A 25990-nucleotide genomic window follows, 5' to 3' on the forward strand; every position below is an offset into this window, starting at 1 on the left:
AGTGCTGGGATTACAGGCTTGAGCCACCGCGCCCGGCCTGTTGTTGTTTTTTAACTGAGTAGATCATTCTGACCCAAAACCACTTGCATGAGGTAAGATCCTTGGGAAAATCTGAATAGCGTTAACCATTAGATTCAAATCTCGATTGGTTTCTTTTCTTCAAGTCTAGTTGTTGTAGAGTATAGTGAAAATTAACTTGACACAATTTTAAGAGTAGACAATATGGGTCAGCATATCCTTTAGCAAAAAGTAAACTTTGTAAAAGTATTCATTTAAATTCTAACACTCACGGCACAAAAGAATGGAAATTGTAAATCCATGTAATGGAAATTGGCTATTTTTTTGACCCCACATGTGACCCTCAAAAATGTTTTTGGTTTGGGTCAACACAAGGCAAGATACATTCTTTAAAATACTCCAAGATGCGTCCATACATTCATCCTTTACTCAGTGCATGTGTGAGGGTTGCTGCTGGAAGATAGGAGGCTCATTTTTCCTTTCCGTGGTGTGTTAAGATCAGTATCAACAGCAGATGAAATAGAATCCAGCAAAGAGTTGACTGGTGTTCTGCCTCCAGCGAACTCAACAATCTTTTTAAGCAGGTCAGCCAGTATTTGCAACTTCCACAGGATGAATGCTTGCCAAGTTCCTGGCACTCTTGTGTGTTTGGAAGAGTATGTCCAAAGGGTACTTAGTGATCCTTTGCTAAGAAGTTTTTTGCTGTTTCTGGGTTACAGATTTGGCCATATATTTCTAAACAGCCCCTGTAAGGTTGAAAGAAAAATAAAAAGTTTGTAACAATGAACTTCTGAGGTTTAGTTACTGCAGACTTTGTTGAGGAGAGGTTGTTACAGTGTGATTTATGGATGATCAGGGATGACTTTCCCCTAGCAAATATTTGGATGCCTCCTGTTTGTGAAATAGAGTGAATGGTAACTATGTGATGGTGACGGGAGGGATAAATGTTTTCTCTGGTACGTTAACTTCTCACAGGTATAATTATGATGGCTGAAATTCTTTAGTTTCATTTCTTTGGATTAGTCATTGTCTTTTCCAGATTGTACTTTTAATCTGATCCACACGAAGATAGTTAGCAGATCATTGACTTCAATTGCAAGGTTATAATTTCGCAAACATTAAGCATATTATCAGTCATGTGGATTCAAACACAGTTTAAGAAAATCCTCAAGGCTGGGTGTGGTGGCTCGTGCCTGTAATCCCAGCTGCTTAGCAGGCTGAGACAGGAGTATTGCTTGAACCCAAGAGACAGAGTTGCAGTGAGCCAAGATCGTGCCACTACTCCAGCCTGGGCAACATAGCAAGACCCCCCATCTCTACTAAAAAGACGTTTTAAAAAATAATAGTAAGCGCCGGGCGCGGTGGCTCAAGCCTGTAATCCCTACACTTTGGGAGGCCGAGACGGGCAGATCACAAGGTCAGGAGATCGAGACCATCCTGGCTAACACAGTGAAACCCCATCTCTACTAAAAAAACACAAGAAACTAGCCGGGCGAGGTGGCGGGCGCCTGTAGTCCCGGCTACTCGGGAGGCTGAGGCAGGAGAATGGCATAAACCCAGGAGGCAGAGCTTGCAGTGAGCTGAGATCCGGCCACTGCACTCCAGCCTGGGCCACAGAGCAAGACTCCGTCTCAAAAAAAAAAAATAGTAAGATCCTAGAAAATTAGAAAAAGCAACAGTAGTTACTTGTGGGCGAGGCACAGTGGTTCATGCCTGTCATCCGAGCACTTTGAGAGGCTGAGACAGGTGGATCACGAGGTCAGGAGTTCAAGACCAGCCTGGCCAAGATGGTGAAACCCTGTCTCTATTAAAAATACAAAAATTAGCCGGCCGTGGTGGCACACACCTCTAGTCCTAGCTACTCAGGAGGTGGAGGTTATAGTGAGCCAAGACCGAGCCACTGCACTCCATCCAGCCTGGGTGGAGCGAGACTCTTGTCTCAAAAAAAAAAAGTTACTTGTGAATTTGATGTAAGTTTAGGAAATGAATAAAATATATAGGCATCTGTATAATATACAACTTGACACGGACTTTTATCCTTAGTTTCTTTCAGGGACTCTAGAACTTTTATGAGAATATACTAGTAAAATATTTGGGGAGGGATCCTGAATAGGTGATTGGTCAGAAAGATGCCTTCAGTTTTGTCAGTGTCTAAAAGGAAGTCTGTGTAGGCCAGGCACAGTGGCTCACACCTATAATCTAGCTAGCACTTCAGGAGGCCGAGGCGAGTGCATCACAAGGTCAGGAGATCAAGACCATCTTGGCCAACATGGTGAAACCCTGTCTCTACTAAAATACAAAAAGCTAGCCAGGCGTGGTGGTGCATGTCTGTAATCCCAGCTACTTGGGAGGCTGAGGTAGGGGAATCACTTGAACCCGGGAGGCAGAGGTCACGCCACTGAATCCAGCCTGGCAATAGAGCAAGACTCCATCTCAGAAAAAAAGGTAAGTCTGTGTAATATGAACATCTCTGCTTCTACCCAAAACCACAGCCTTTGAATATTAAATAAGGAAATTAATGGATAGGTATGTTTATTATTTTTGATAGCACAACTGCCTTCTCTGCTATTGTAAGGAAAACTGAGAATAGCAGGTGGGTAGGGTAGGGTGAGGAAACAAGATACCCAAAGCCTAGATGCCACAGAATTCGTGGTGATAATCAGGGCATATTTTGAGTCCTACTAGAAACTCAAACATTCCAAATGAACTCTGAATGCCTGACCCAGGCATTTTGGAGGTTTGGGTTATCCCCTTGTCATTAGGCACACACTTAAGGGGTTTTTTGTTGTTGTTTTTGTTTTTTGGGTTTTTGTTTTTTGAGACAGAATCTCACTCTGTTGTCCAGGCTGGAGTGCAGTATTGTGATCTTGACTCACTGCAACCTCTGCCTCCCGGTTCAAACGATTCTCCTGCCTTGGCCTCCTGAGTAGCTGGGATTATAGGTGCCCACCACTATGCCCAGCTAAGTTTTGTTTTTTAATAGAGACGGGGTTTCACCGTTTTGGCCAGGCTGGTCTTGAACTCCTGACCTCATGATCTGCCCACCTCGGCCTCTCAAAGTCCTAAGATTACAGGCATGAGCCACCCCCCCACCCGGCCTGTTGTTTTTAAGACATTAATTAGTATTGTTAGGAAAGTAACAATGCAAACACCACTCTTCTGTCCACGAAGATCACCTTGAGACTGTCTCCATTCCACCTGCCTGAGAAGTGGGAGCATCAGCCTGTTCCAGGCTCTTGGGTAGCATAGCCCTTTAAAAAAAGAGAGCCATTTTCCATGTGTTTGTGGATAAGCACAATTTGAAAATCATTTCCCAAATCCTTTTGTTTTTGACTCTAAAGTAAAATTTTCCCTAAGCCCTTCCACCATCCCCTCAGCCAGTGTTAGATGAGATTTGTGTAGCAGCGGAAACTGACTTATAAGTAGAGAGCTCTTCAGCAAGACTGAGCCTTAGCTGTTCCATCTCTTTGTTCTTCTGTTGCTGGACTTGCACCCCACTTCTTAACTGCCTCTGGCGTTCTTCCATTTCCTCCAGCTGTTCCTGCACGAGATGGCCAAGAACATTTCTAATGAGCCAAACAATAAAAACCTGACATTGTCCACTCTTATTTATAAAACACTTTTTTGTTCATTGTTTAATCTTCATAGCAGTATTGAGCAGTATTTATATGTTAGGTTACAAAACAAGAGGTTCAGAGAGGTTGGTCTTGGAAAAAAAGTGACAATGCTTTTGAAAATGGTGACCTAAAAGGAATCTTGTCTGTTAACCACAGCTTAATAGACTCCTGGGAGGGTGATGGGGACTTTTTAGTATTACAACCTTAGTGTCATTGAGGAGGATTTTGGTCTAGTTAGTGAACTGAGAGTTTCATATACCTCTCCCTCCATGTGCAAGTTTTAAGATAACTGGTAGTTTTTAATAATATACTACTTAAAGTATGGCAACAATTATTAAATATTGGCTAGAATTCTAGGAGAGTTACACAACTAGTGGAAGTCCTGTTTAGAAAATAAATGGCTTGTTTAAGGAAAAGTTTTTGTGTCCAAAGCTCCTTAAAGTCAGAGATATTTCTACTTGGTACTTAACATCATGTGGAAATTGATGCTTTAGTGAGGGTGTTGGCTATCCTAGTTGTTAATTTCCTGCATCCTTTTTTCTTGTTTTTTTTTTTTTTATAGAGACAGGGTCTCGCTATGTTGCCCAGGCTGGTCTTGTTCCTGGGCTCAAGCAGTCCTCCCGCCTTGGTCTCCCAAAGTGCTGGGATCACAGGTGTGAGCCACTGCGCCTAGCTCATCCTTTTTTCATTACACAAAAAGACTGAATTTGTTTAGTTGTTCTAAGTTGCAAGATGAAGATGCTATGCACAGGAGACCCTTGGGAGCCCTCATAACTTTCTTATTCTTACAAAACCAGTCTGGGATGCATTCTGTAAATTGTCCCTGCCTAGGATATATACCTGAGGAATAAGGTAAGGAAGATGTCAGCAAGTCAGTCCCTGGTTTACCTGCTAGCTGGCATGGATCCTTAAGGAAGCAGGAGGGGGTTGGGAAGAGAGGAACGGGTGAAGTTGGTATCTTTTAAAGGGAGAGTGACTTTACCTCATTTTAAAGAATACTAAGGAGTCCAGTTGCGGTAAATGCTATTATGAAAAGGATCTAGATAATTTGTCCTCTGAGTCATACTTGACATTGTACCTGTGGCACATCAGCCTGCACTGTTTGATATTCTGGCTGAATCGCAGCTTTCACCAACATTGTCAAAGGACCTTTTTTAGTGCCCAGCCATGCCTAAGAGTGTGTCGTCTAAAGAGGGAAGCATCTGCATACTGCTGTCCTGATTTCTCAGTCCTCACTACATACTAGACCTGTTGGTAAGGCACAAAAGTGCATGCTTGGAAAAGCAGTCTGCACCACCAGTGATAAACTGTGACAGAGTGCAGCAGCCTCAATGAAATGAAGAAAGGATCGCTACAGTGGCATTAAGGATGGTCTCTCTTAATCCTGTGTTAACCACTAGATTAACTTTCCAGTCAACTCACAATCCTTCAAAGGCTTTCCACTTTATTTAGTGGCATTCAGACCCCCTCTAGTTTGACCCCTACCTCCAACTTGAACCTCTGTTACTCTTGCATATGAACATTTTCCTCTAGCCCTGGACTACTAGTACCGAAGCCACTAGTCACGTATGACTCATCTGAAATATGACTAGTCTCAATTGAGATGTGATGTAAGTGTAAAATACACAGCAAATTTCTAAGACAGCACACAAAAAGAATGTAAAATACGTCAATATTTGATAACTGATTACATGTTGAAATATGTGTTGGGTTAAATAAAATGCATTGAAGTTAATTTCACCTGTTTCTTTTTTTTAATAGAGCTACCAGAACATTTAAAATGACATCTGTGGCTTGCAGTGATAGCACTACTATAGCCTGACCAACTCAGATCTCTGTGCCTGTGTTCCTGCCACTTCTTTCACCTAGACAGCCAGTCCTTTGTTTTCTGCCACCTTCTAACCCACATACTAACTTCTCCCCAGCACTTGCATTGACAGCATTCCCACTTTTAATTTTCTACATAGGCCAAAGACAGAAAGGATACATTCCCCAACTCAGAAGGGAAACTGCTACAGCAATAGTATGAAGTAACAGGTGCTGTGAAAACAGGAGGGTTACCTGTCGGGAAACTTCAGGAAGAAGGGAAACGGGTTTAAAGGATGAGTAAGAGTTAAAGGGGAAGAAGAGGTCTAGTCAATGTATAGTCATGGAATTGTGGGAAAGTGGCTTACTAGTTCATTCCTTGCAACCCTATGGATATGGGAGTATTACTAATCTCATGTTTCATGTGAGGGTGCTGAGCCACAGAGCTTAAGTAATTTGCCCAACGTTTGCAACTTAGTGATAGAGCTAGGATTTGCTGTTGGCTTAGAGCTCATATTCGAGGTAATAGGCTTTTTAGTGGTTCTCAGACTTCTCTGTGCAACCCCAAAAGATGGCCAAATTGGAGTGCCCTTGGTACTTTTCAGTTCGAGAATAACTCACTTTTACCTGGTTTATATATTGGCATTCTACGTACAATTCTGGGGGAGAAGGTCCATAGCTTTAGAGAAAACTTTAGTTTTGGAAACCACTGGTCTAAAGAATACATAAAACTGGCCAGACATGGTGGCTCATGCCTGTAATCCTAGCATTTTGGGAGGCCGAGGCAAGCGGATCACCTGAGGTCAGGAGTTCGAGACCAGCCTGGCCAACACGGTGAAACTCAGTCTCTACTAAAAACACAAAAAATAAGCCAGGCATGGTGGCAGGTGCCTGTAATCCCAGCTATTAGGGAGGCTGGGGTAGGAGAATCACTTGAACCTGGGAGCCAGAGGTTGCAGTGAGCTGAGATCACACCATTGCACTCCAGCTTGGGGGACAAAAGCAAGACTTCATCTCCAAAAAAAAAAAAAAAACCAAAACTGTTTAATAGGCTAGGCGTGGTGGTTCATGCCTGTAATCCCGACACTTTCAGAGAGGCAGATCATGAGGTCAAGAGATCAAAACCATCCTGGCCAACGTGGTGAAACCCCGTCTCTACTAAAAATACAAAAATTAGCTGGGCGTGGTGTCGCGCGCCTGTAGTCCCAACTGCTCGGGAGGCTGAGGCAGGAGAATTGCTTGAACCCAGGAGGCGGAGGTTACAGTGAGCTGAGATCACGCCACTGCACTCCAGCCTGGAGACAGAGTGAGGCTCCGTCTCAAAAAAAAAAATGTTTAGTCCCAGCTGGATCTAGTTACGTTCCTTATGATTCCACCACAGTAAGCTCACTTCCCAAAACATGTCTTTTTGTGTTTCCATGCTTTTGTATGAGCTGTTCCCTCTGTCTGGAAGACCTCTCCCTTACCTGCCCAGTGAATAATTATTAGTAGTAGTAGTATTTTTTTAGATGGAGTCTTCCTCTGTTGCTCAGGCTGGAGTGCACTGGCACCATCTCGGCTCACTGCAACCTCCAGCTCCCGGGTTCAAGCGATTCTCCTGTCTCAGCCTACCGAGTAGCTGGGACTACAGGCGGCCTAATTTTTGTATTTTTAGTAGAGACGGAGTTTCACTATATTGGTCAGGTTGGTCTTGAACTCCTGACCTCAGGTGATCCGCCTGCCTTGGCCTCCCAAAGTGCTGGGATTACAGGTGTGAGCCACTGCGCCTGGCATGAATTCATTCTTAAAGCATCTTACAGAGCCTGAGTATGGACTCAAGCTAGATTGTTCAGGAGTTACATCCTCGCTCCATCACTCTCAAGCTGCCTAACCCTGGACAAATCACTGCTCTGCCTTACCTCTGTCTTCTCATTTTTCAAATGCCTTATACCTAATCATAGAGATGTAAGGACTAAAGGAATTATTTTGTGTAAAGAACTTCAAGTACATACTAGCTATTGTTGATCTATGAAATGTCCCCTCATTTGCCCAGGTTGGGGTAGTCAGGGCTGTTTTCATCAGGACAGTGCCTTATCACTACAGCTGTTACAGTGCTTATAACACTGAAATATGTTCAGTTGATTCCAAGACTGTCACATTTTAACATCTCAGATCAGGATGCATGTTAAAATCAACAGGGCTGGCCGGGCGCGGTGGCTCAAGCCTGTAATCCCAGCACTTTGGGAGGCCGAGACGGGCGGATCACGAGGTTAGGAGATCGAGACCATCCTGGCTAACCCGGTGAAACCCCCGTCTCTACTAAAAAATACAAAAAACTAGCTGGGCGAGGTGGCGGGCGCCTGTAGTCCCAGCTACTTGGGAGGTTGAGGCAGGAAAATGGCGTGAACCCGGGAGGCGGAGCTTGCAGTGAGCTGAGATCTGGCCACTGCACTCCAGCCCCGGGCGACAGAGCGAGACTCTGTCTCGAAAAAAAAAAAAACACACACACACACACAAAACACACACACACAAAAAACTAGCCGGGCAAGGTGGCGGACGCCTGTAGTCCCAGCTACTCAGGAGGCTGAGGCAGGAGAATGGCATAAACCCAGGAGGCGGTGCTTGCAGTGAGCTGAAATGAGGCCACTGCACTCCAGCCCGGGCGACAGCGAGACTCCATCTCAAAAAAAAAAAAAAAAAAACTGCTTAGATTTTATGAAATACATTCATTTTGTCTGTTAATGCCTCATTCTGGATTACAAACTTTTTTTTTTTTTTAAGACAGAGTCTGTCGCCCAGGCTGGAATGCAGTGGCACGATCTCAACCTTCACCTCGTGGGTTCAAGCGATTCTCCTGCCTCAGCCCCTGAGTAACTGGGATTACAGGCATGCACCACCACTCCTGGCTAATTTTTTTGTATTTTTAGCTAGACAGGGTTTCACTGAGTTAGCCAGGTGGTCTCGATCTCCTGACCTCATGATCCGCTCGCCTCTGCCTCCCAAAGTGCTGGGATAACAGGCATGGGCCACCGTGCCTGGCCTCTGGAGTACAAACTCTTTGAGGGCAGGAGGGTTACCCCCACCCCCCAACACACACACACACACACAATTTCTTTTTTTTCTTTTCTGAGACAGTGTCTTGCTCTTGCCCAGCTGGAGTGCAGTGGCGCAATCTCAGCTCACTACAACCTCTGCCTCCCAGGTTCAAGCGATTCTCCTGCCTCATCCTCCCAAGAAGCTGGGAATACAGGCACCTGCCACCACACCCAGCTAATTTTTGTATTTTTTAGTAGAGATGGGGTTTCACCATGTTGGCCAGGATGGTCTCGATCTCTTGACCTTGTGATCCGCCCGCCTCAGCCTCCCAAAGTGCTGGGATTACAGGCGCGTGAGGCACCGCGCCCGGGTTTTTTTTTTTTTTTTTTTTTTTTGAGGTGAGTGACTGTCACCCAGGCCAGAGTGCAGTGGCACAATCTCAGCTTACTGCAGCCTCTGCCATCCAGGTTCAAGCTATTCTGCCTCAGCCTCCCGAGTAGCTGGTATTACAGGCGCCTACCGCCACACCTGGCTAATTTTTTTTTTCTAGTTCTAGCAGAGACGGGGTTTCACCATCTTGGCCAGGCTGGTCTTTTTTTTTTTTTTTTTTTGAGACAGAGTCTCGTTCTGTAGCCCGGGCTGGAGTGCAGTGGCCGGATCTCAGCTCACTGCAAGCTCCGCCTCCCGGGTTTACACCATTCTCCTGCCTCAGCCTCCCGAGTAACTGGGAATACAGGCGCCCGCCACATCGCCCAGCTAGTGTTTTTGTATTTTTTTAGTAAAGACGGGGTTTCACCGTGTTAGCCAGGATGGTCTCGATCTCCTGACCTCGTGATCCACCCGTCTCGGCCTCCCAAAGTGCTGGGATTACAGGCTTGAGCCACCGCGCCCAGCTGGCCAGGCTGGTCTTGAACTCCTGACTTCGTGATTCACTGCGCCCGGCACACATACTATTTCTAATTGGTATTGCCAACACATAGCTCACTGCCTGGCCCAGAGTAGTTAGGCACTTGGAAACGAATGAATTGATGATGAAGGTGATGATGGAGGCAAACTTTGCCATCATTAACAGTGGAGTACAGCCTAAGGATTAAAGGGACACCCTTAAGAAGTAAGCTGCTGGTCTGGGCGCAGTGGCTCATGCCTGTAATCCCAGCACTTTGGGAGGCCGAAGCGGGTGGATCACGAGGTCAGGAGATCGAAACCATCCTGGCCAACATGGTGAAACCCATCTCTACTAAAAATACAAAAATTAGGTAGGTGTGGTGGCATAAGCCTGCAGTCCCAGCTACTTGGGAGGCTGAGGCACGAGAATCACTTGAACCCAGGAGGCAGAGGTTGCAGTGAGCCAAGATCATGCCACTGCACTCCAGCCTAGCAACAGAGCGAGATTACATCTCAAAAATAAAACAAAAAGTAAGTTGATGAAATAGAACTTTAGCAAACAGTTTAGGAAGCCATTTCAGAAAGAAAAATTAGGTCCTTCAGACCTTGATTCCTACTTTAATGATGGTATAGCAACAAGAGAAGCTATTATACTACCAAGAGTGTTTCAGGCCAGACAAGGTGGCTCACACCTGTAATCTCAGCAACTCGGGAGGCTGAGGCAGGAAGACCAAGACTTCCTATCAATAGAAAGATTCATTTGATAGAGATTAGATAGACAGACAGACTTCTGAATATTTTTTTAAAAACTTTGTGTCATAAGATTATCTTTGGAAAACGATCCTTGGAAAGATGCACAAATCATCAAATCTGAAAACATCTTAACCTCTTCCTTACAGTAGCTTTCTAATTATTCTCCATTGCTCTGTATCTCTAGCCCACTTTACATCCTGCACCAGTACTTCTTGTAATCCCAGCACATTGGGAGGCCGAGGCGGGTGGATCACGAGGTCAGGAGTTGGACACCAACCTGGACAAGATGGTGAAACCCCATCTCTACTAAAAGTACAAAAATTAGCGGGGCATGATGGCGGGCACCTGTAATCCCAGTTAGAAGGCTGAGGCAGAAGAATCACTTGACCCGGGAGGCGGAGATTTCGGTGAGCCAAGATCATGCCACTGCACTCTAGCCTGGGTGACAGAGCAAGACTCCATCTCCAAAAAAAAAAAAAAAAAAAAAGTAGAGAGGCAGGCAGTGGCTCAAGCCTGTAATCCCAGCACTTTGGGAGGCCGAGCCAGGATGATCACCTGAGGTCAGGAGTCTGAGACCAGCTGGCTAACATGGTAAGACCTCATCTCTACCAAAAATATAAAAATTAGGGCCAGGCCTGGTGACTCATGCCTGTAATCCCAGCACTTTGGGAGGCCGAGGCGGGCAGACTACCTGAGCTCAGGAGTTCAAGAACAGCCTGGGCAACACGGTGAAACCCCGTCCCTACTAAAATACAAAAAATTGGCCGGGCTCAGTGCCTCACACCTATAATCCTAGTACTTTGGGAAGCCGAGGCAGGTGGATCATGAGGTCAGGAGATCGAGACCATCCTGGCTAACATGGTGAAACCCCGTCTCTATTAAAAATACAAAAAATTAACGGCCGGGTGCAGTGGCTCAAGCCTGTAATCCCAGCACTTTGGGAGGCCGAGATGGGCGGATCACAAGGTCAGGAGATCGAGACCATCCTGGCTAATACAGTGAAACCCCCGTCTCTACTAAAGAATACAAAAAACTAGCCGGGCGACGAGGCGGGCGCCTGTAGTCCCAGCTACTTGGGAGGCAGAGGCAGGAGAATGGCGTGAACCTGGGAGGCGGAGCTTGCAGTGAGCTGAGATCCGGCCACCGCACTCCAGCCTGGGCGACAGAGCCAGACTCCATCTCAAAAAAAAAAAAAAAAATACAAAAAATTAGCCAGCCATGGTGTTACGCACCTGTAGTCCCAGCTACTCAGGAGGCTGAGGCAGGAAAATCGCTTGAACCCAGGAGGCAGAGGTTGCAGTTAGCCCAGATCACACCACTGCACTCCAGCCTGGGTGACAGAGCAAGACTCCTTCTCAAAAAAAAAAAAAAAAAAAATACACAAAATTAGCCGGGCGTGGCAGTGTGCACCTGTAGTCCCAGCTACTCGGGAGACTGAGGCAGGATAATTGCTTGAACCCAGGAGGTGGAGGTTGCAGTGAGCCAAGATTGCATTATTGCACTCCAGCCTAGGCGATAGAGCAAGACTCTGACTAAAGAAAAAAAAAAATTAGCCAGGTATGGTGGCAGGCGCCTGTAATCCCAGCTACTTGGAAGGCTGAGGCAGGAGAATCACCTGAACCTGGGAAGCGGTGGTTGCAGCAAGCCGAGATTGTGCCACTGCACTCCAGCATGGGTGACAGAGGCGGACTCCATCTCAGGAAAAAAAAAAAAAAGTAGTAAGGCAATCATGTTACTTCCCTGATTAAATCCCTTTAATGATGCAGCAGTCTACTGAATAAAGTCCAAAACTCAAGTTTTTCACCTGCAGCCAAGTTACTAATTATATTTCAGATATGTTGAGTTAGATAAAATACATTAAAAATTTTTTTACCTATATATTTTCTCCCCTGCTCCCCTCGGGCTTAGCTCAGCTGAATCTTTGCCTATTTTAATGTGGCTACTAGAAAGTTTGTGATTATTTATGTGACTTGCACTATATTTCTGTTGGGCAGCACTGGTCTAGATTCTCCCTATACTTTCATACCTAGCCCAAATTCCACCTCTTTTTTAATGAAGTGTTCTCTAATTTAACCAGTGGCTAAAAATAATCTATCCCGGCTGGGTGTGGTGGTTCATGCCTGTAATCCCAGCACTTTGGGAGGCCGAGATGGGCGGATCACAAGGTCAGGAGATCGAGACCATCCTGGCTAACATGGTGAACCCCATCTCTACTAAAAATTAAAAAAATTAGCCGGGTGTGGTGGCAGGCGCCTGCAATCCCATCTACTCGGGAGGCTGAGGCAGGAGAATGGTGTGAACCCAGGAGCTGAAGGTTGCAGTGAGCCGAGATCGCGCCACTGCACTCCAGCCTGGGCAAGAGTGAGAGACTCCGTCTCAGAAAACAATAATAATAATAATAATAATCTATCCCACAGCCATTTTACCTGCACCTCTCATAAATCGCCTGTTACTTTCTACCCTGAGATACAATTATTAATGTTGTATCTCATTAATACATTAATACTCTATCTGAGTACTGGGTGTTATGGATAGTATTGATGCTAAATAAATTACTTTTCACTAGATTGCGAACAATTTTTTTAAAATGGGGTAAGGGGAGTATGAAGAGTTTAAAAACATTCAGTATTACAGCCGGGCGCAGTGGCTTACCCCTGTAATCCCAACACTTTGGGAGGCTAAGGCCGGTGGATCACCGGAGGTCAGGAGTTCGAGACCAGCCTGACCAACATGGTGAAACCCCATCTCTACTAAAATACACTAATTATCTGGGCATGGTGGCACAGGCCTGTAATCCCAGCAACTTGGGAGGCTGACGCAGGAGGATTGCTTGAACCCAGGAGGCAGAGGTTGCAGTGAGCTGAGATCGTGCCACTGCATTCTAGCCTGTGTGGCAGAGTGAGACTCTGTAAAAATAATTGGGAGGCCAAGGCGGGTGGACTGTCTAAGCTCAGGAGTTTGAGACCACCCTGGGCGACATGGTGAAACCCCATCTCTACTAACATACAAAAAATTAGCCGGGCGCAGTGGCAGGCACCTGTAGTCCCAGCAACTCAGGAGGCTGAAACAAGAGAATTGGCCGGGCACGGTGGCTCAAGCCTGTAATCCCAGCACTTTGGGAGGCCGAGACAGGTGGATCACGAGGTCAGGAGATCGAGACCATCCTGGCTAACACGGTGAAACCCCGTCTCTACTAAAAACTACAAAAAACTAGCCGGGCGACGTGGCAGTGCCTGTAGTCCCAGCTACCCGGGAGGCTGAGACAGGAGAATGGCATAAACCCAGGAGGCGGAGCTTGCAGTGAGCTGAGATCCGGCCACAGCACTCCAGCCTGGGTGACAGAGCGAGACTCCGTCTCAAAAAAAAAAAAAAGAAAAGAAAAACAAGAGAATTACTTGAACCCAGAAGGTAGAGTTTGCAGTAAGCTGAGATTGCTCCAGGGCGCTCCAGCCTAGGTGAAAGAGCAGGCCTCCATCTCAAAAATAAATAAATGAATAAAATAAAAAACATTCAGTATTATGACCCCCAAAACCACAGTGTTTTCTTTTTTCTTTTCTTTTTTTTTTTTTTTGAGACAGAGTCTCACTTTGTCACCCAGGCTGGAATGCAGTGGCACAATCTCAACTCACTGCAACCTCTGTCTCCCGGGTTCAAGCGATTCTCCTGCCTCAGCCTCCCAAGTAGCTGGGACTACAGGCACATGCCACCACGCCCCCCTAATTTTTGTATTTTTAGTAGAGATGTAATTTCACCATATTGGCTATGCTTGTCTCAAACTACTGACCTTGTGATCCACCCACCTCAGCCTCCCAACCAAAGTGCTGGGATTACAGGCGTGTGCTCCCGGCCAGAGTGTTTTCATAATACAAACTACAGAAAGCTTGGCAAAATCTTCAGTGAAGTGAATGCAGCCATTTCAACAGGGAAACTTGTTCCTTTAAGGGCATATCAAAATCTGTGGGAGGACATAGATTTTTAAGTTTATCCAAAGGAATCAGTATTTCAAAAGATTAAAACACTGCTTAGAGCACCACACTACAGTTTTCTCATTAGTGCCCAGCAGCACATGTGCTCTGAGCCTTGAGTAGCAGAGAGTAATAGAACGACAAGTAAAATGTATTCCCTACCTTCTGAAAGTCCACAGTCTAGGAGGGACTACGTAATTGTTTATTCACTTAGTATTTATATCCCACTCTGTTCTAAAAACAGATTAAAACTGGCTCACACTTAATCAGAAATAACTTGAATGCAAGAGAGATGGGGACAAATGCACATAAAAGGAAAATGAAGATTAGAGGATTCTATTAAGGTTGGTGCAAAATTAATTGCAGCTTTTGCCATTAAAAGTACTTGAGCCCATAATTTCAAGACCAGCCTGGGCAACATAGCAAAACCCTGTCTACAAAAAATACAAAAATTGGCCGGCCGCAGTGGCTCACACCTATAATCCTAGCTCTTTGGGAGGCCAAGGCAGGCGGATAGCTTGAGCTCAGGAGTTCAAACTCAGCCTGGGGCACATGGTGAAACCCTGTCTCTACAAAAAATTAGCCAGGTGTGGTGGCACACACTTGTAGTCCCAGCTGCTTGGGGGCGCTAAGGCAGGAAGATCGCTTGAGCCCAGGAGGTTGAGGCAGCAGTGAGCCCACAAGACTGCACCTGTCTCAAAATAGAAAAAATTAGCTGGGCATGGTGGTGCACGATTGTAGTCCCAGCTACTCAAGAGGGTGAGGTGGGAGGATCGCTTGAACCTGAGAGGTCGAGGCTGCAGTGAGCTGTGATCATGCCACTGCATCAGCCTAAGTGACAGCAAGACCCTGTCACAAAAAAACACAGAGTGGCCAGGCGCGGTGGCTCAAGCCTGTAATCTCAGCACTTTGGGAGGCCGAGACGGGCGGATCACAAGGTCAGGAGATCGAGACCATCCTGGCTAACCCGGTGAAACCCCGTCTCTACTAAAATATACAAAAAAAAAAAAAAAAAAAAAAAAAAAAACTAGCCGGGCGAGGTAGCGGGCGCCTGTAGTCCCAGCTACTCGGGAGGCTGAGGCAGGAGAATGGCGTAAACCCGGGAGGCGGAGCTTGCAGTGAGCTGAGATCCAGCCACTGCACTCCAGCCTGGGCGACAGAGCGAGACTCCGTCTCAAAAAACAAACAAACAAAATAAAAACATAGAGTGCTGGCCGGGCGCGGTGGCTCACACCTGTAATCCCAGCACTTTGGGAGGCTGAGGCAGGTGGATCACGAGGTCAGGAGATCGAGACCATCTGGCTAACACGGTGAAACCCTGTCTCTACTAAAAATACAAAAAAATAGCCGGGCGTGGTGGCAGGCGCCTGTAGTCCCAGCTACTCAGAAGGCTGAGGCAGGAGAATGGCATGAACCTGGGAGGCAGAACTTATAGTCAGCTGAGATCGCGCCACTGCACTCCAGCCTAGGAGACAGAGCAAGACTGAGACTCCGTCTCAAAAAAAAAAAAAAAAAAAACCAGAGTGCAGATAACCTTTAGTCCCTAGCATGGGCCTGAATGAATGAAGAATGGAGAAAAGAATTGCATGGCCCCAAAGAACAAATTTTTGCTCCTACATGTGACACTATCCTTCAGCCCCAAAGACCTTGGACTCTGGCCGCTCTTTCCCCAGGTTAAAAGACGTCAGTTCCTGTCATGTCCAATGGGCCTACCCTGTACTGCTGAACCTCTTCATCTCGTTTTTGCCTCACAAGTGAGATCTGGTCCTCCAGGTTCCTGTTTTGCAGGTGGAGCTGCCGGGCCTCTGCTTGCAAGGGTCTCAGAGCCTCCTTCATCTCCTGGATCTCAGCCTGGGTTTTCTGCAGAGCTTTGGTCCCAGCTTCTTTCCTCTCTAGGAGCCGCAGGAGCTGAGGCTCATACTCCTCCTCCAGGCCCTGGCGGCTCTCTGCCATGAGATTTTCAAACTGGGCAGAGAGTCGCCGGCTTTCCTGGAGAAAGTGCCCATCCCTCTGGCTTGGAGGGGCTTCTAGTTGTTGCCGCAACTGCTCCTTCTGCTTCTGATAGGCATCCCGGAGCTGGGCCAGTTCCTCTGAGAGTTGGGTTGCCCTCGTAGTCAGCACTTCCCGGAAATCAGCAAACTGAGCCACAGTCCTGCTGGCGGCACTCCAGCTGGTATTGGTAGGCCACACATTCCTTCATCACCTTGAAAAGCTTCTGCTTGACCAGCCGGATCTCCTCCCTTAGGCCATCTCTCTCCAGCTCTGCTTGGGCATGGAGCTTGTAGGCAGCCAGGATGTCCTGATGGACCTGCTGTACCTCCTGCAGGGCTGGTTCCCGGAGCAATACAAGCTCATGGATGAGCTGATCCCTCTCCTCTTCCAGCTGGGCCACAGCTTGGACACACTGCTGGAAACGCCCTTCTAGCAATTCCAGGTCCTCTATGCTCAGGTTCTCCTCTATGCTGGGGCTCGGCTCGGCTCTGAGGCTCTCCTCAGGGTTAGATTTCTCCGCCTTTGTGACTGTCTCTCCCTCATAAACAACCTGCTCTGGGTTTGTGGGCTTTCCTGGCTCCACAGGCCCCTCCACAAACTGCATCCAATCTGGCTCCATGGTTTCCTCCATACTCACTGTCTCCTCTGGATTCCCAGGCTCCTCCCCATGCAGAGCCTCATCTGGCTGCATGGCCTCTTCAATATACAGGGCCTCCTCTGGCTTCTCAGTCTCTTGCACATAGAGTGTCTCATCAAAGTCCCCTGTGTCCTCCAGGTAGAGAATGTCTTCGAGGTTTAAGTACCCCTCTGAAGATAGAGTAACTTCTGGGTTCAAGGCTTCTGCCTCATTTAGGGATTCAGAGTTCTCTGGAAGAGGAGAATTGGCTTCTGCTCTTGTTTTCCTGCAAAAGAAATGATTGAAAGTGAAAAGGCAGCCACAATCCCAGGATGGTGCAATCCTGGAGCCAGCAGCCACGGGTCTAGACTACCCCAGGTTCTTAGATGTCAGCAGCCACTCGTCTGCTCCCTCCACTCTGTCAATCCACCCCTTCACACACCCAACCACTGTGTAGATCCCCTGCCAGCCTCCCAGTGACATCACCATATGGTCTCTGCTTATCCAGCTCCAAGGACTCGAGATACCTGAGGCACCACTGTTTGTTCCACAATTATAATTTTTTTTTCTTTGAGATGGAGTCCCACTCTGTTGCCAAGGCTGGAGGGCAGTGGTGCAATCTCGGCTCACTGCAACCTCTGCACCCTGGTTCATGCAATTCTCTTGCCTCCGCCTCCCAAGTAGCACCACCATGCCATTTTTTTTTTTTTTTTTTTTTTTTTTTGGTGGGTGATGGAGTCTTAGGCTCTGTCTCCAGGCTGGAGTGCAGTGGTGCGATCTTGGCTCACTGCAACTTCTGCCTCCCAGGTTCAAGTGATTCTCCTGCCTCAGCCTCCTGAGTAGCTGGGATTACAGGTGCACACCACCATGCCCGGTTAATTTTTGTATTTTTAGTGCAGATGGGGTTTCACCATGTTAGTCAGGCTGGTCTCAAACTCCTGGCCTCGTGATCTGCCCGCTTTGGCCTCCCAAAGTGCTGGGATTATAGGCGTAAGCCACCGCACCCAACCCAGTTCTAATAAAATTTTTTTTTTTTTTTTTTTTTTTTTTGAGACGGAGTCTCACGCTGTCGCCCAGGCTGGAGTGCAATGGCCGGATCTCAGCTCACTGCAAGCCCTGCCTCCTGGGTTTACGCCATTCTCCTGCCTCAGCCTCCCAAGTAGCTGGGACTACAGGTGCCCGCCACGTCGCCCGGCTAGTTTTTTGTATTTTTTAGTAGAGACGGGGTTTCACCGTGTTAGCCAGGATGGTCTCGATCTCCTGACCTCATGATCCGCCCGTCTCGGCCTCCCAAAGTACTGGGATTACAGGCTTGAGCCACCGCGCCCGGCCTTCTAATAAAATTATAACGTTGAGATTAAAACCTTCCTTTTAACTTTTTTTTTCTTTCAGATGGAGTCTTGCTCTGCCACCCAGGCTGGAGTACAGTGGTGCCATTTCAGCCTCCGCCTCCCAAGTAGCTGGGACTACAGACATATGCCACCACACTCAGCTAATTTTTGTATTTTTAGTAGAGATGGGGTTTTACCATGTTGGCCAGGCTGGTCTCAAACTCCTGACCTCAAGTGATCCGCCCTCTTCAGCCCCCCAAAGTGTTGGGATTACAGGCATTGAGCCACTACACCCAGTCCTTCCTTGTAACTTTTAGCCGCTGGATTTACCTGATACTTCCTTCTAGGATCAGATATTTCAACCTTCTTTTCCATGTAATTTATCTAAACACTTAAAGATAACCATGGTCAGCCAGGTGTGGTGGCTCACACCTGTAATCTCAGCACTCTGGGAGACCAAAGCAGGTGGATTACCTGAGGTTGGGAGTTCAAGACCAGCCTGACCAACATGGAGAAATCCCATCTCTACTAAAAATACAAAATTAGCCAGGCATGGTGGTGCATGCCTGTAATCTCAGATATTCGGGAGGCTGAGGCAAGAGAATCTCTTGAACCCGAGCGGCGGAGGTTGCAGTGACATGAGATCACACCATTGCACTCCAGCCTGAGCAACAAGAGCGAAACTCCATCTCAAAAAAAAAAAAAAAAAAAAAAAAAGGCCAGGCGCGGTGGCTCACAACTGTAATCCCAGCACTCTGGGAGGCCTAGGAGGGTGGATCACGAGGTCAGGAGATCGAGACCATCCTGGCTAACACAGTGAAACCCCCGTCTCTACTAAAAAACACAAAAAATTAGCCAGGCATAGTGGCAGGCGCCTGTAGTCCCAGCTACTCCAGAGGCTGAGGCAGGAGAATAGCGTGAACCTGGGAGGCCGAGCTTGCAGTGAGCCGAGATCGCACCACTGCACTCCAGCCTGGGTGACAGAGCAAGACTCCATCTCAAAAAATAAACAAATAAAATAAAAAATAACCATGGTTAAGTGCAGTGGCTCATGTCTGTAATCCCAGCACTTTGGGAGACCAAGACCTCTTGAGTCCAGGAGTTTGAGGCCAGCGTGGGCAAAAAAAACATGGCGAAACCCCATCTCTACAAAAAAATACAAAAAATTAGCTGGGCATGATGGCGCACACCTGTAGTCCCAGATACTCGGGAGGCTGTGGTGGGAGAATCACCTGAGCTTGGGAGGTTGAGGCCGTGGTAAGCCGTGATTGCACCCCTCTGCACTCCAGCCTAGGCAACAGAGACCCTGTCTTAAAAAAAAAAAAAGGGGCCGGGCGCGGTGGCTCAAGCCTGTAATCCCAGCACTTTGGGAGGCCGAGACGGGCGGATCACGAGGTCAGGAGATCGAGACCATCCTGGCTAACACGGTGAAACCCCGTCTCTACTAAAAATACAAAAACTAGCCGGGCGAGGTGGCGGGCGCCTGTAGTCCCAGCTACTCAGGAGGCTGAGGCAGGAGAATGGCGTAAACCCGGGAGGCGGAGCTTGCAGTGAGCTGAGATCTGGCCACTGCACTCCAGTCTGGGCGACAGAGCGAGACTCTGCCTCAAAAAAAAAAAAAAAAAAAAAAAAGGCCGGGTGCAGTGGCTCAAGCCTGTAATACTTTGGGAGGCCGAGATGGGCGGATCACGAGGTCAGGAGATCGAGACCATCCTGGCTAACACAGTGAAACCCCGTCTCTACTAAAAAATACAAAAAGGCCGGGCGCGGTGGCTCAAGCCTGTAATCCCAGCACTTTGGGAGGCCGAGGCGGGCGGATCACGAGGTCAGGAGATCGAGACCATCCTGGCTAACACGGTGAAACCCCGTCTCTACTAAAAATACAAAAAATTAGCCGGGCGTGGTGGTGCGCACCTGTAGTCCCAGCTACTTGGAGGCTGAGGCAGGAGAATGGCGTGAACCTGGGAGGCGGAGCTTGCAGTGAGCCAAGATCGCGCCACTGCACTCCAACCTGGGTAACACAGCGAGACTCCGTCTCAAAAAAAAAAAAAAAAAAAAAAAAATACAAAAAAACTAGCCGGGCGAGGTGGCGGGCGCCTATAGTCCCACCCACTCGGGAGGCTGAGGTAGGAGAATGGCGTGAACCCGGGAGGCGGAGCTTGCAGTGAGCTGAGATCCAGCCACTGCACTCCAGCCTGGGTGACAGAGCGAGACTCCGTCTCAAAAAAAAAAAAAAAAAAACAGCTTATCTTTGTTATTCCAAACATGTCCAGGTTTCCAGCGCCCTCTTCATTTATGTCATATCCTTGTGACACAAGTGACACCTTTCAGACCGTCACTCTCTTGAGGATTTTTTTTTTTTTTTAATTTACCTTTATTCTTAAGTTCCCCAAGAGCTAGAAATTGGGATGGGTATCAAAAGCAGTGCTCCAGGGCCAGGCGAGGTGGCTCACACCTGTTATCCCAGCACTTTGGGAGGCCAAGACAGGTGGATCACCTGAGCTCGGGAGTTCGAGACCAGCCTGGCGAACATGGTGAAACCCTGTCTCTACTAAAAATATAAAACTTAGCAGGGCATGGTGGTGCATGCCTGTAACCTCAGCTACTCAGGAGGCTGAGGCACAAGAATGGCTTGAACATGGGAATTAGAGGTTGCAGCGAGATCACACCACAGCCTGGGCGACAGGCCAGGACTCCATCTCAAAAAAAAAAAAAAAAAAAGCAGGCCGGGCACAGTGGTTCACGCTGGTAATCCCAGCACTTTGGGAGGCTGAGGCAGGTGGATCACGAGGTCAGGAAATCGAGACCAGCCTGGCTAACACGGTGAAACCCTGTCTCTACTAAAAATGCAAAAAAAAAAACCCAAAAATTAGCTGGGCACGGTGGCAGGCGCCTGTAGTCCCAGCTACTGGGGAGGCTGAGGCAGAAGAATGGTGTGAACCCAGGAGGCGGAGGAGCTTGCAGTGAGCCGAGATCGCACCACTGCACTCCAGCCTGGGCGAAAGAGCGAGACTATGTCTCAAAAAAAAAAAAAAAAAAAAAGTTTTTCATACCAAGTGCTTGTAAGCAACATTTCTTGTTTCTGTAAAAGTTCATCTTGTTAGAACTGGCCCACCCTTCTAGCCTGTCAAAGGCTCTTGAAGTCAGATTCTATCATTCCGACATCTGAGCTCTTTGACCCAGCTGCCTATTGCCTGCCAGCTCAGTCAGTTGCCAATGGGGAGTGCTCTCTTGCTGCTTTGCCGCACAAATGCAAATGGCTTTGGTCTTTCCTGTCTCTGTTTTTTGTTTTTTGTTTTTTGTTTTTTTTTTGAGATGGAGTCTCCCTCTGTCACCCAGGAGTGAGTACAGTGGCGTGATCATAGCTCACTGCAGCCCCAACCTCCCTGGCTCAAGCCATCCTCCTGCCTCAGCCTCCTGGGTAGCTAGGACTACAGGCATGTAGCACCACACCCGCTAATTATTTAACTTTTTGTAGAGATGAAGTCTCACTATGTTGCTCAGGCTGGTCTCAAACTCCTGAGCTCAAGCAATCCTCCCACCTAGACCTCCCAAAGTCCTGGGATTATAGGCATGAGCCACCACATCCGGCCATAGGCAAGAAATCTTCAGACAGCTCTTTCCCTCCCCTGTATAGCCAGTTCACTGAGAAGTGACCTTTCTTTTCTTTTTCTTTTTGAGATGGAGTCTCACTCTGTCGCCCAGGCTAGAGTGCAGTGGCGTGATCTCAGCTCACTGCAACCTCTGCCTCCTGGGTTCAAGTGATTCTCCTGCCTCAGCCTCCTGAGTAGCTGGGACTATAGGTCCACACCACCACGCCCCGCTGATTTTTGTATATTTAGTAGAGACAGGGTTTCACCATGTTGGCCAGGATGGTCTCAATCTCCTGACCTCATGATCCACCTGCCTCGGCCTCCCAAAGTGCTGGGATTACAGGCATGAGTCACCACGCCCGGCCAAAAAGTAACCTTTCTATCTTAGAATGACTACAGTCTCCATCCCCCTCTTCTTTTTTTTTTTTTTTTTTTTTTTGAGACAGAGTCTGGCTCTGTCGCCCAGGCTGGAGTGCAGTGGCCGCATCTCAGCTCACTGCAAGCTCCGCCTCTCCGGTTTTACGCCATTCTCCTGCCTCAGCCTCCCGAGTAGCTGGGACTACAGGCGCCCACCACCTCGCCCAGCTAGTTTTTTGTATTTTTTAGTGGAGACGGGGTTTCACCATGTTAGCCAGGATGGTCTCGATCTCCTGACCTCGTGATCTGCCCGTCTCGGCCTCCCAAAGTGCTGGGATTACAGGTTTGAGCCACCGCGCCCGGCCTCCATCCCCCTCTTCTGCATCCCACTATCAGGGCCCCACTCCAAGTCATCATGTCTCACTGGCACTTCTGTCCTGGTCTTCTAAAAGGACTTCCTCCTCTCCTCACCCCAATCTATTCTCTACACCACCACAGTTAACTTGCTACAACACAGAGTTAACTATTGCTCCACTTCACCAATAAATACCCAAACTGCTAGGCATGGTTTCAAGGTCCTTAAAGATGTGGCCCAAACATACTGTATTTTTTTTCTTTTTTTGAGACAGTCTCGCTCTGTTGCCCAGGCTGGAGTGCAGTGGCACAATCTCGGCTCACTGCAACCTCCGCCTCCCGGGTTCAAGAAATTCTCTGCCTCAGCCTCCCGAGTAGCTGGGATTACAGGCGCCCACCACCATGCCTGGCTAATTTTTTGTATTTTTAGTAGAGACAGGGTTGCACTATCTTGGCCAGGCTGGTCTCAAACTACTGACCTTGTGATCCGCTCGCCTCAGCCTCCCAAAGTGCTGGGATTACAGGCATCAGCCACCGTGCCTGGCCCCAAACATACCTTTGTTAGCCGCCTCTCACATTATTCCTGCAACCCACCCAATGCTTGACATCCCAGAGCATGCATTAACTTTTTACACTTCCTACTCTTAGCCCACAGTGTCCAGCTGAGAAATGCAGCTTCTCAAAAACCAGATAAAGAGAGAACAACCCTGTACTACCTGGGAAGGCAGAGCTCCTAGAGCCAGGGCCAGGAAGGATGCACCTGTTCAGTCAGCCAAACCCACTCTGATATTCAATAGTCCCTGCTTTCCCAGCAGACGGCCCTTTCATCATTCTCTTGCCGAGCCGCCCACCTTGGAATGACTTCACTGTGTTCAAGATCATTCTAGGCATTTTACATGAACACTCATTTACAGAATCCTCATCAACTATTGGCTGGGAGTGGTGGCTCACGCCTGTAATCCCAGCACTTTGGGAGTCCGAGGCAGGTGGATCACCTGAGGTCAGGAGTTTGAGACCAGCCTGGCCAACATGGTGAAACTCCGTCTCTACTAAAAATACAAAAAAATGCCGGGCGCGGTGGCTCAAGCCTGTAATCCCAGCACTTTGGGAGGCTGAGACGGGCGGATCACGAGGTCAGGAGATCGAGACCATCCTGGCTAATACGGCGAAACCCCGTCTCTACTAAAAAATACAAAAAACTAGCCGGGCGACAAGGCGGGCGCCTGTAGTCCCAGCTACTCGGGAGGCTGAGACAGGAGAATAGCGTGAACCCGGGAGGCGGAGCTTGCAGTGAGCTGAGATCCGGCCACCGCACTCCAGCCTGGGCGGCAGAGCAAGACTCCGTCTCAAAAAAAAAAAAAAAAAATTAGCTGGGCATGGTGGCGCGTGCCTGTAATCCCAGCTACTCGGGAGGCTGAAGCAGGAGGATCGCTTGAACCCGGGAGGCAGAGGTTGCAGTGAACTGAGATTGTGCCATTGCCCTCCAGCCTGAGCAACAAGAGCAAGACTATCTCAAAAGAAAAAAGAAAAAAAGAATCCTCATCTATTATTCCCATGTAATAGATGAAGAAGCCAATGCACTGAGTAAATAACTCATACAAGGTTCCACAACTGTTGTAAGTGGTGGAGGTTGGAGGAGGCCTGCGGTATTTATCACCCTCCTAGGATAGGCGTGAGGTTCAAAAGAGATAAATATAGCACATATAATAGAGCCTGGCACGCAGCAGTCACGATATATCCTCTGCCTCCTGGGTTCAAGCAATTCTCCTGCCTCAGCTTCCCAAGTAGCTGGGATTACAGGCACATGCCACCACGCCTGGCTAATTTTTTGTATTTTTAGTAGAACCGGGGTTTCACTATGTTGGCCGGGCTGGTCTTGAACTCTTGATCTCAGGTGATCTGCCCACCTTGGCCTCCCAAAGTGCTGGGATTACAGGTGTGAACCACTGCGCCCAGCCTACAATATACTTCTATCTACCTAACAAATTTGTACTCATCCTTCAAGCCCTGCTCAAACTTAATGTCTTCCATAAAGTATCTCCCAGATAACCCCATCTGTGTTCTCAGGATACTCTGTATGCAGCACATCTTCACACTTACTGCTCCAGTTACAGAAGTGCATGTGTCTGTCTCCCTGATAGTGAGTTTCCTAAGGACAAGCAGAGTTCTCATTCTGCTCTATATCCTAGGGTGGGGCTCTGTAACGGCAGACAGGCAGAAACCAGATGGACTCCAAGGAGGAAATCTGCCCAAGGTCGAATGGCAAAGCTGAAAGTAGAACCCAGGCCTCCTGACCTCCAAGCTGTGCTGCTAGCACACATCGTGTTGCTTCCGCCACCCCACCCATGGTGCCAGGCCTCTGCTGGGTGCTGCCCTCACACAGCCGCCTCTTTTAAACAGAGAGAGGAGGGAAAGAAGCAGATGACAGGAGGCTCAGAGGAGAGGAAGCCAGCTTAGCTGGGGCCCCTGACCTCAGGCTTCCTTGGGCCCTGGGCAGCCTGCCTCTGCCACTCTGTCCCTGTCCCCAGAGGACCGCAGAGCTCTCCAACCCTGTTCAGGGATGTGGCTGGGAGTGCATGTGACACTGTGCAGGCAAGAATCCATGTGTCTGACTGTGTAGCTGTAGGTGTGGACAGCAGTATGGGTGAGTGTGTGTGTGTAAGACCGCTCAGCTTTTTGCCCCTGTGTGACAGTGATGCACCCTCACCTCTTGGTACACTGGGAAGTCCCAGAGCCACAGTATGACCTGGGACAGAAATACTCGCCTCTCACCCCAAACCCCTCAGCCACAGGTCCCTTTCCCCACTAATCAGCGGTGCCCTGCCAGCAGGGATAGTGGGGAGGGCCCCTGGCCCCTTCCCCCATCTATCCCAGGCAAGACCGGAGAGAACAAGTCCTGACAGACTCTTAACTTCAAGCTGGCAAATGCCCAGCCTTGCACCAAGTGGCTTCCACACCGCCAATTCAGCAGGGGAGGCCTCCGTCTCCAGCTGACATTTGCAGGGAGGAATGAAGGCAAGCGAGAAGTGTCTTTGGCTGCTATTGGCCAAATGGCACTTGGGCGGTGGATGCCCACTCGCCCGGAAGGGTTAATTCTCATGCAGCCCCGGGAGGGGGAGGGGTATTACAAAAAGCCACAGACAAACGGAGGTGCCAGGACCCCGACTCCCCATGTCCCCTCACGAGGCGGCTCCAGTGCCCCACCCCGGCTGGACCACTACCCCTAGGCAGGCGAAAGACGCTCGCGGTCGGGGGAAAGGGAACCCGTCCAGCAGCACTCCCTCCCCACTGGGGCGGCGACGCGGGCCCGGCACGGTCCTACCTCGCGGCCTGGGCGGCGCCGTCCCCGCCGCGCCGGGGCTCCGGGCTGGCCATGGCTGCGCGACCCCGGGCTGGCGGCCGCGTTATTAATAGCCGGGCCCGCGGGCCCCTCGCTCCGGCGCCCGCGCTCGCCGCACTGCCAGCTGCAGCCGACACCGGATCCCGGCCGGCCCCGGGCCGGGCGCGCCCACTTGGCCGGGGCTCCTGCCGGGGGGAGGAGGGAGCGGCCGCGCGGACCTGGGGGCGGGGAGAGTCTGCCCCTCCCGGACCAGCCTGAGGCGGGAGTGGGAACTGGGGCCTGGAGCGGCCTTTCCAAACCTCCCAGTCCCCTGGTCTTCCCGAACCTTTTCCCCACCCTTCCTTTCGT

The 25990-nt window shown here is 48.8% G+C and overlaps 1 protein-coding gene across 1 annotated transcript; it reads right to left on the bottom strand.

The window, feature by feature from the left end:
- Positions 1-38: 38 nt before the first annotated feature.
- On the bottom strand, positions 39-25783 carry SYNC (syncoilin, intermediate filament protein). The gene is given in 5 exon segments (XM_030941798.1): positions 39-764; positions 3435-3559; positions 15773-16207; positions 16209-16953; positions 25625-25783. Coding segments are annotated over 5 exon segments (1431 nt in total). The 5' UTR covers positions 25678-25783; the 3' UTR covers positions 39-691.
- Positions 25784-25990: the final 207 nt, after the last annotated feature.

This window comes from Rhinopithecus roxellana, chromosome 12 (genome assembly GCF_007565055.1).
Source record: "Rhinopithecus roxellana isolate Shanxi Qingling chromosome 12, ASM756505v1, whole genome shotgun sequence".
NCBI lineage: Eukaryota > Metazoa > Chordata > Mammalia > Primates > Cercopithecidae > Rhinopithecus > Rhinopithecus roxellana.